Source organism: Toxoplasma gondii, chromosome VI (assembly GCF_000006565.2).
Source record: "Toxoplasma gondii ME49 chromosome VI, whole genome shotgun sequence".
NCBI classification, from domain to species: Eukaryota; Apicomplexa; class Conoidasida; order Eucoccidiorida; family Sarcocystidae; genus Toxoplasma; species Toxoplasma gondii.
The window spans coordinates 1,894,456-1,903,716 of record NC_031473.1 but is presented as its reverse complement, the minus strand read 5'-3'; the positions used below and the strand labels follow the sequence as shown (position 1 = coordinate 1,903,716).

The window sequence follows — 9,261 nt, the reverse complement described above, 5'->3', positions numbered from 1 at the left end:
ATTGCCGTTGACCCAATTTTCAGGAACTGCGCCGGTCCTGTCAACGTGAAAACACCTCCGCTGAATAATGACTCAACCTTCAGTTGTAAACCCCGGACAAATCTTCGCTCGAATCCGTTTTTGGCTGCAATCTCGCTACGCGATAAATCTGAGTCAGCGGGAGGTCGATTCCTGACGATGTTTCTGATATCGCGCCGTCCCTGGAGGTCAATCGGAGCGTTCAGGGTGGTAGGCGTGGCGCGCGAAGAGGGGATTTGAATGAAGCCACTTGAATCTGCAACGGGCGCCGTGGTCTGCTTCTCACTGTCGACAACCCTGTGATCCCAGCCATACGTTTTTGGAGTCTCCACACCGATCTCGTGAGCTTTCACCGTTCGCACTCTAGCTCCTCGACGTCTCAGAAGGCCTGTGGCGCGCGGTGGAAGGTCGCCACGCGCAGGTGCCGCCTCTGATAAATATTGCTTTGCAGCAGGAAATGACGATCGTGCCTCTACTTGCTCCGTAGGCCGCAGCCCGGTTTCCGTAGCATCTTGCGACGGCCACAGAAGGGCACTGTCAGGAATACCAACCTGATTTTTTACAGCGGCCTCTGACGCCCCGGGTACAAATTGGGCCCCTCGAGGAGACCACACGTTCGATTCATCAGTGCTGCTGCCTGATGAGCAACACACCGATCGGGCGGGTGACATTCTAACAGTGTAGCCAGGACAATGACGAAACCAACAGGTGAAAGCAGCAGCCTTCTCATTTTCACGCGGTCGCGTTGCCTGGCGCTTCAAGGGTGCAGGATTTAGGTCCCCTAGGGTAGTTTCATACGAGCGACTGTTGGTCGTTGCTCGGGTGACGTGGGAAGTAACGATTGGCAGAGGGGAATATGCTACAAACTCTGCGAGTTCTCCGATTTTTTTAGCTAAAACAGACACATTAATTGCGCGGAACGATAAGGAGGAGTCCATGTAATCCAGTCACATCCGTGGATAATGACGGCGGCGACCGAGGGTGCTTGGAAGTCGGCGTCAGACACTGCACATAACGGCGGGAAGGCTGGTGGAGAACCGCTTGTCTGTCCACACCGTTCGTCTTAACGTTTGTTTTGGATGCCGTAGCATACTCTCCCGGCTACAGAAAATAATGATGTTCCATGCCATTAGTCGCGAACTTCAGCGAGTGGTCTCAATCTTGTCTCAGCCAGGGCGCAAGCTGTCAAATGACACGGCCTCTCGCCATCTGTAGCGACGACCGACGAAACACGATACAGGCTGGCACGATTTGTCTCTCTGTGAAGCATCGATTCCTTTACGCCCTTTGACAAAACAAATGCTCTGTATAATTGGTGCCTTCTGGTCCCTAACATGTTTGTCGTTTTGCGTGGCTTCAGCATCACAAGCAACTGAAGGACCCCAAGCAGGGACTCAACACGCTCTTGACTCGGAAGCACCAGCTAGCCAGCTGCGGGGCAGGGGTCACCACCCAGAGAAAATGGACGGGAGAACGTGTGAAGCTGCAGTTACGCGACCACTCCTCTACGAATCCATCATGAACGTACGAAAGTTGCGGTTCTGTGATTACGCTGGTTTTCGCAGAGTGTTGGCGTGCGTCACTGTCCCATATTGGCTCTATGCTGCGACTTCAGTTTGACGTTTGCTGGTGAGGCACCAGATACTGATGGGGGCAACAGGCCTGGGTAAATGTTTCAGAATCGGACCCCGAGTGTTGCGTCGTCTTAACGCTTGAACTTCAGAGACATCTCCTGTTTGAGAACAAGTACCAATGCATGTGTCACCGCCAGAATGGGTTTAAGTCTGCCGTCGACCTTCGCCAATGTTGCCGCGTGATCGAAGACGCCCGGCCTCCCGCGGCTCTGACACTGTCGCTTTCGCAGCTGATGAAGTCAACCGAACTGCCCCGTCTTGTTGGTTGATCGAGTGGTGGAGGCAATAGCATGTTTTTGGGATCGCTGGTGCTGAGACCTGGATGCGGGTAACATGGATTTCCATTTCATACACTCGCTTAGGCGCTCGCTCCTTCGGACACTGTAGCAGCAAGGAAATCGTCAAGAACATCCCCGGGGCGAGACCGATTGTCGCTGTTCCACTGTAGAAATGCGGTTACGAGATGTCCCACCGCAGGTGGGAGGTCTTTACACAGATGGAAGTTCGGCGCTGGCTTTTCTGTCTTTCCCAATGTCACCAGCAATTTCAGCAAGTCGCTGGTGGGGAGGTCGGCCTGCTCATCCGATACGTATGGAAACGATCCACACCAAAGCAAAAACAGGAGAGTTGCTAACGCCCATGCATCTCTTTCCTCACTCGCGGTCGTTTTCGTTTCTTTTGAAGCACTGCCTCTGCGGTTTGCGGATCCAAATAGGGAGCAGTGAACTGAATGGCTGATGCGGTTCCAAGCTTCACTGCGAAACCAAAATCCGCAATGACAGCCTTTCCTTCTGCACTGAGAAGGACATTCTCTAGCTTCAAGTCGTTGTGAGCCACGCCATTGGCATGTAGCCACGCAACAGCCTGCAGCAGCTGCCGGGTGATATACAACTTCGCCGCACGTGATAGGCCACTCTTAACGACCTGCTGGAGGTCGCAAGTAAAAACAGGAAACAATGCTAGGAACAGGAAGTATTACGTAGGAATTGCCTGCACGAAATCCGGAGAACAATTTAGAAATACGGCAAACATCAACTGGGAAGAGGACACCGTGCTCCAGAGCCGTTTCTGGGGTCACATGTTGCAGCGCATTCCTCGCTGAGCTCTCTTCCTGGAGAAAACGTTCTTGTATATCCTCAAGAGCCGTTTTTTTCTGAGACGAGGAAAGATGCTGCAGTTCTTGCAAACTCCTGACGTTTATCTTAGCTGCCAATTGTTGTGGAGCACTTGCTCCGCCCGCTTTCACGCGGTGCAAACCAAAAACAATCGCCGTTGATCCCCATCCTAAGAAACGGGCCGGTTTTGTCAGGGTAAAGGTTTCTCCGGTGAATATGGATTCAACCGTCAGTTGCAGGCCTTTGGCAAACATTGCTTCGAAATGGGTTTTGGCTGCAATCTCGCGAGGCGAGAGCTGTGCCTCTGCGGGAGGTCGATTCTTCAGGACGCTGTTGATATCGAGCTGTCCCTGGGTGTCAACCGGAGCGTTCAGGTCAGCAGGCGTGGCAAGAGAAGTGGTGCTCTGCATGAAACTGCTTGAAGCTGCAACATGTGGCGCTGTCTGTTCCTCGTGGTAGACAAGCCCTTGGTTCCAGTAATGTTCTCCCGACGTCACAGCGACGAGATCGTGGCGTTTTGTCGTTCTCGCTCTCGTTCCTTTCTTTGTCAGAACTCCTCTGACCCCCGACGTAAGGTCCTCACGTATAGATGCCCCCTCCAACAACTCTCGCTCTGCAGCAGGTAATCGCGACAATGCCCATAACCGCCCCCTGGGCCATATTCTGGTGTGAGTCGTACCTTGTATCGGTCTCCGACGGTCGCCGTATGCTTTCCCAAGATGCTCATTTATAGCTGTAGGTGACCCCTGTGGTGCTGAGTCGGCCTCTCCAGGGCGCCTTATGCTTGATTCATTTGGGGTGCTGCCAAGATTAGCAACACATTGATCTGACGGATAGCGCTTTAGAAGCATAGCAACAATAAAACACAAACCGACACGTGGCAGCACAGCTTTTTTCATTTTCACGCAATCACGTTGAGTGGCGCTCCAATGATACAGGATACGGGTTCTTGAGGGCAGTTGCATACATTGGAGGTGAATGTACAATTGATGCGGCGCCAGTTTTCGCCATCCACATATATTCTCACATGCCTGCGCTCCTTGATGTGGTAATCGAACGTAAATGTCGGCGATGAAACGGGTAAGTTGCCCTTTTGCGACTTCTTAATGGTTTTGGATGCCTTCTCAAACGTAGACACTGCGCATAATCAGCGTTTCCCCCCTCTGATACGTCCGTGGCTTTGTAGAGCAGATACACGAGACGTGATCTCGTATGACGGTGCAAGAACCGGACCTGCACTGCCTCATGACCGCTGACTAGCCACATGTGGGAGAATGGTTGCTACGAACATTCAAGACGCAAAGGGCAAGGAACAATTGCCCATCAGCTACACCTCTCTCCTAATTATAGGGCAAGTGATGTCTTGTGATTATGCTGGTTTTGGCGGAGGGGCGTCTTGTGATCGATCTTGAAATGCACTAGGTTCGCTTGGCGGGGCTTGTAATTCCAGTAGCAGACAGACAGAGCGCCACCACTCCAGGTGGCAAACTGGCAGCTCTCCGACAAAACAGCTAAGCGAGAGGCTAATTCTAACGAGAAGCCAGACGTATGCGTTCCATGCCCAATTTGTTGCACACATGCTGACCTCGTTTCCTGCGTACCACGTCAGGTTCGATGAGGAATTTGTCAACACCTGATGTGCCCAGCACATGTGACCACCCCCGCTGGGTTGTGGTTTCTAGCGGTGTCTTGCGCAGCGTTTCTTCTTGGCACAATGCTGCAGAGTGACAGAGGGGATTGCAGTTGCTTATTCATGGGAGCTTATTCAGTGGGCGTGAATCTGGTACTCATGTTGCATTTAATTGCACAATTTTAAAGGGCAGATTATCTGTTGTGTCGCGGGAAAGTCTAGCGCAAGAAACCTGATTCAGTCTCGGGTTCTCACCTGCACTGATGCGTTTCCCACAAACTCAGAACAAGAAAACAAGTGTCCCCCAGCAGTTGGATTTCATGCAAATATCGTGTCTTGAGAACAGCTCCTACGGGAAGCGTCTCCAGCAGCATGGATGTGTAAGTGCTCTGCATTTTCTCAAGTCAAATGCGAAAAAAGTGCTGGCCCGGAACACTTCCGATTTCCAAACATAAAGAGAGTCTCTTCCTCTTGTCACAGAGGCTGCTTCACCGACGTCACCTGGTTTTCCCGACAAACGGAAAGGGCGTTGAAGATTCGAGATTACGTCACCTGCGGATTCCACAGTTCCTTCTCTCTCAACCGCCCAAAGCACACACATCATACGTGAAGAAGTCACAGGAGACACAGATCCTCAGTTACCCCGATTTTGGCTGTTACAGAAAAATATGAAGAACTGGCTCATGTTCTACGCCATTCCCTGTATTTTTCATACACAGAACGCAGCACTGCGACTGCGGCATTGTGGCGGGCCCTTGTGAGTGATGCATTGTAATCGACAAAGTGTGCGTCACACGAAAGAACGCAGTGGCAGGGAGGCGAGAACGGAAGAGGGGAACGCGCGAGACAAACAATTGAATGGTTGCAGCACGTCCGCCTAACGTTAGTGAACTTCCTGAACACGCCAGTCGGCAGGAGACTAGAGAAGTGTCCTTGAGCTGACAGGGTAGCTGTATAAGAGGTCAGGAGGCAGATAAATGTATCATCAATTTGACCTGCGTATTCATTTCTGCATTCCCTTGTGGGTTCTGCCACAAGCAGTCACATAAACGTACAACCACTATTTTCTCTCGAGCGATGACAATCATGGGTTACTTCTCCTTCAGCAGTTATCTACGTACGTCTGACGAGCCGTGTCTACTTGGTCCATTGCCTGCTTGAATTGTCGGCCTATAAGCGTTACTGCAAGAGACGCCTCATTAGGTGGACTGCCATAGAGTTTCACGCGAGCATCTTCATTTCTCACTGAGCACAGCCGCGCACACTTACAGGTGAAGTCAACCTTTTACACCGTGAACATGACGATGCCCATGCCCCACGGGATTCCTCCAAAAGAAGGCAATAAAACTGATTTTGTGAGGCACATCTGTAAAAGCATAAAAGCTCATGTGTCGGTGTCTAGGCGTCCCCACCGCTCTGTTTCCTGCTGTTCACAGTATTTCCAGAAGCGTCCCACTTTCCCTCACTCGCCATGCACATCGAATGGTACAATCAGCACGCGATATGGAGTACGGACAATCATGTTCATCAGGTGCAGAGCACATCTCTGCATTCCACACACGGCCACGCAAGCCCGCCATTTGCACTGTCGCCTTCGCAGCCGACGATGTCTAGTGTGCGACACCATCTTGCTCGTTGCTTGTCTGATGGAGACACTTCCGCCATGCCTGGGAGCTCCAACTCTCAGGCATGCATTCAGCCGGCGCGGATCTCAAAATTGATGCGTTCTTATCCGACGCGCCTCTCTACCACCGTCGTCCGTAGCGGCAAGGAACGCGTCGGCAACATCGCTGGGAAGACGCCGAGCTTCCTCGTTCCACTGCAGAAATCCGGTAACGAGGTTCCGAACCTCACGCGGGATGCGCCGACACAGCCGGAAGTTGGGCGGCGGCCTGGTAGTCCTTGCATGCATGACTGTGACCCTCATCACCTGTGGCGGACTCGCGTTAGCGACATTCTGTAACCCGAATGGAAACACGCCACACCACAGATAGAAAAGAAGGACTCCAGTCGCCCATGCATCTCTGTGGGGAGTGATTTCGTTCTCTCGTTGTTCAAAAAATGCTTCTGAGCTGTCGGGGTCCATGTATAGATGAGTGCCCCTGATGGGCAACGAAGCCCCGAAGGGGGCTTGAAAAACAAAATCGCCGATGGCAACCCTTCCGTCTGCACTGAGCAGGACATTCTCAAGCTTCAAGTCATTATGAGAAATGCCTTTTGATGCATCCACGCAATACTCTTTAGCAACTGGCGGGTAATGTACATCTTCGCCCAAAAAGGTCAACGGGTTTTGCACGACCGTTTCGAGGTCGCAAGTAAAAAGAGGAGACACAGAAACAACGGGTAATACAAAAAATGAGTCGCCCGCGGCAAACCACGTGGGCATACCGGAAACAAGCTCAGCATGATGTGGAACGACGAGACCGTGCTCTAGCATTTCGGCCGGGTCCAAATCTGGTAGAGCACGCTTCACAGAATTCTCGTTCGACAGAAACAGTTTCATTAGTTCTGTTCTGGTCCTTCGTTTTCTCCACCATGTCAGCCCCGAGAACACTGCTGCACGAATGAGGCACAGCTTGACTGCCACCGGTGTCACCGATCTTTCCCGGTCGCTTTTCACCTGATTTAGACGTACAACAATGCCCTCGGCTCCCATTCCTAAGAATGTTGCGGGTCCCTGTAGCGTGTAACGTGTTCTACCCCATTTGTTCTTAGCCTTCAGAACCAGGCCTCCTCCAAATGCTGACAACACTGCATGCATGGCTGCCGATTGGTCCGGTCGCATAACGTCTTCCACGGTCACCCGCCGTCTGACAGCTGACACTGTGTGTGACCTGCCACGGCGGTCCACGGGCGTCAATCGAGTCGAAGGCGGTGCATGCGCGGCTTGCCTCTGAATGAAGCTACCTGAAGCAGGCGTGACAGTCTGCTCCTCGGGGACAACACCACTGTGATTCCACGCATCGCCTTCTGGAGTTACAGCGACGAGCTCGTGAGCATTCGCGATTTCGTCTCTCGCTTCTCTTTGTGTCAGAAAACTTTCGGCGTTCTGCGGAAACCCAACACGCACAGATGCCCCTGATTGTTCCCTGGTCCAAAGTTCATAGCCGGGCAATTCTTGAGATGACGTCTGAATGTCATCTCCAGGAAACGTGGCAAGCTCTTTAACAGCGATCGACGGCGTTCGTGGTGCCGAGTCGACCTCTTGAGGGGGCCGTAGGCCTGATCCATCAGTGCTGCTGCCATGATGAGCAACACACCGGTCACACAGGTGGCATTCTATAAGTACAGCGAGAGCGGTAAAGAAACCAACAGGTGACAACAGAGTATTTTTCATCTTCGTACAACCACGTTGCCTGACGCTCCATCCAAACAGGATATAGCTCCCCGCTGGTAGTTGCATTCGAGCGGCGGCGGGTGGCTGCTCGGCTGATGTGATATTAAGGAATTTGGGGAGGAAGTAAGCTGCGAGGTATGCGTGTTTTTCACTCGTACAGCCTGGAAGGGTTATTGGCAGGAGACTAGAAACAGGAACGCATTTGATCGAGCCACGTCTGTAGATGGACACAACGACGTTCAAGGGTACTTTGAAGTCGGGATCATGCATCACACATTAGAGGCAACAGTGGCTGAGAAACCCGGGACAATACGCACCTTTCGTTTAAAGCCTGATTTCCGTTGCCACGGTAAAATCTCAACGAATCAGAAGCCAATGAGATCTCTCGCCCTAGGGAACCTTAACGAGAGGTCTCAATCCTGGTCTTGCCAGCGCCCAAGCGTAAATTGAGAGACTGGCTTTACGCCGTCGGCGGTGACTGAGGAAAACGTACAATAATGCCCGTCAAGGGCTGTCCCCCTATGGAGAATCAGTGCTTGCGGACGTTCTCCGAAAAGAATTTTTTATGATTCTTGCCTTGTCCTGTTTAACACGTCCACGGGTTGGTGGGCTGAGCAATACACGCGACTCTGAGTGACTCTGTGCACGGGCTCTGCTGGCTGTGATTCGCGAGTGCCAACTAGCCAGCTGCAGGGGACGGGTCACTACCGATAGAAAAATGGAAGGGGAGCGCACCACGTTGAGAACATTCTTCCGCTCTTCGACGACTCAACCATTAGCGTTAGGAAAGTATTGGATATGTGCCTATGCTAAAGAAGCTGTGAGATGGTGATTCATCTACAAGCAGACGAGGCATGCGCTGGGGGGCTGACAATTCGAGACGAAACGTACACCTGCAGCCTTCCTAATGGCAAACTGTAAACTCTCCTACACAACGGCTACGGGGGGAGACTATCCGTGGCGAGGAACAGGTTGAGCAAGTTCTCCACACAATTTCTAGTACAAGTTTCTTTACAAGCGTTACCGTTCTGCAGCGTCGCCTGCGGACGACGCCATGTTCGACGGCAAAGAAGGTGACACTGTGTATGCCAACGAAATGAATGACCCCCGCTGCCAGCTGCTGTTGTCTTTTCTCATGACATCTTTCGTCGCTGTCATTCTTTGCTTGATGTCGATGTGCCACAGAAAGTCACCGATCTGTCTGTGTCGTGGGACCCAGCATGGTGTAACCTGTCTCGGCTGGTGCGGCTCCTGATAACACTGGGGGATAGCGGGGAGGTGGTGTTTATACTCGGATTCAGACCTCGCACGCACCGCAATCTTGCCAACATGCGGAAACACCTCGGGGTTTGTCCACCTGTATACTAATCCGTATCTTTCTTGCTGTCTGTGTTCCACTAGTAGTCACTTCTGAAAGTAAACGTTGCTTCCCTCTCGAGCCGTGACTACTCTGAATTACTTATGCAGCAGCGTTTGTCCACGTACGCGTGCGTGTCGATACAGGTCTTCACGACCCATGGCCTGCTT

The 9,261-nt window shown here is 52.1% G+C and overlaps 1 protein-coding gene across 1 annotated transcript; it reads right to left on the bottom strand.

The window, feature by feature from the left end:
- Nucleotides 1-5,928: 5,928 nt before the first annotated feature.
- On the bottom strand, nt 5,929-9,249 carry TGME49_242100 (hypothetical protein). The gene has a single exon (XM_018780637.1). The coding sequence runs from the start codon at nt 8,002-8,004 to the stop codon at nt 6,109-6,111; it is 1,896 nt and encodes a 631-aa protein (XP_018637580.1). The 5' UTR covers nt 8,005-9,249; the 3' UTR covers nt 5,929-6,108.
- Between the last annotated feature and the right edge of the window lie 12 nt (nt 9,250-9,261).

What these genes read in the sequence shown, in the direction of transcription:
- TGME49_242100 (XM_018780637.1), bottom strand. Translation starts at nt 8,004, where the DNA reads ATGCATGATCCCGACTTCAAAGTACCCTTGAACGTCGTTGTGTCCATC.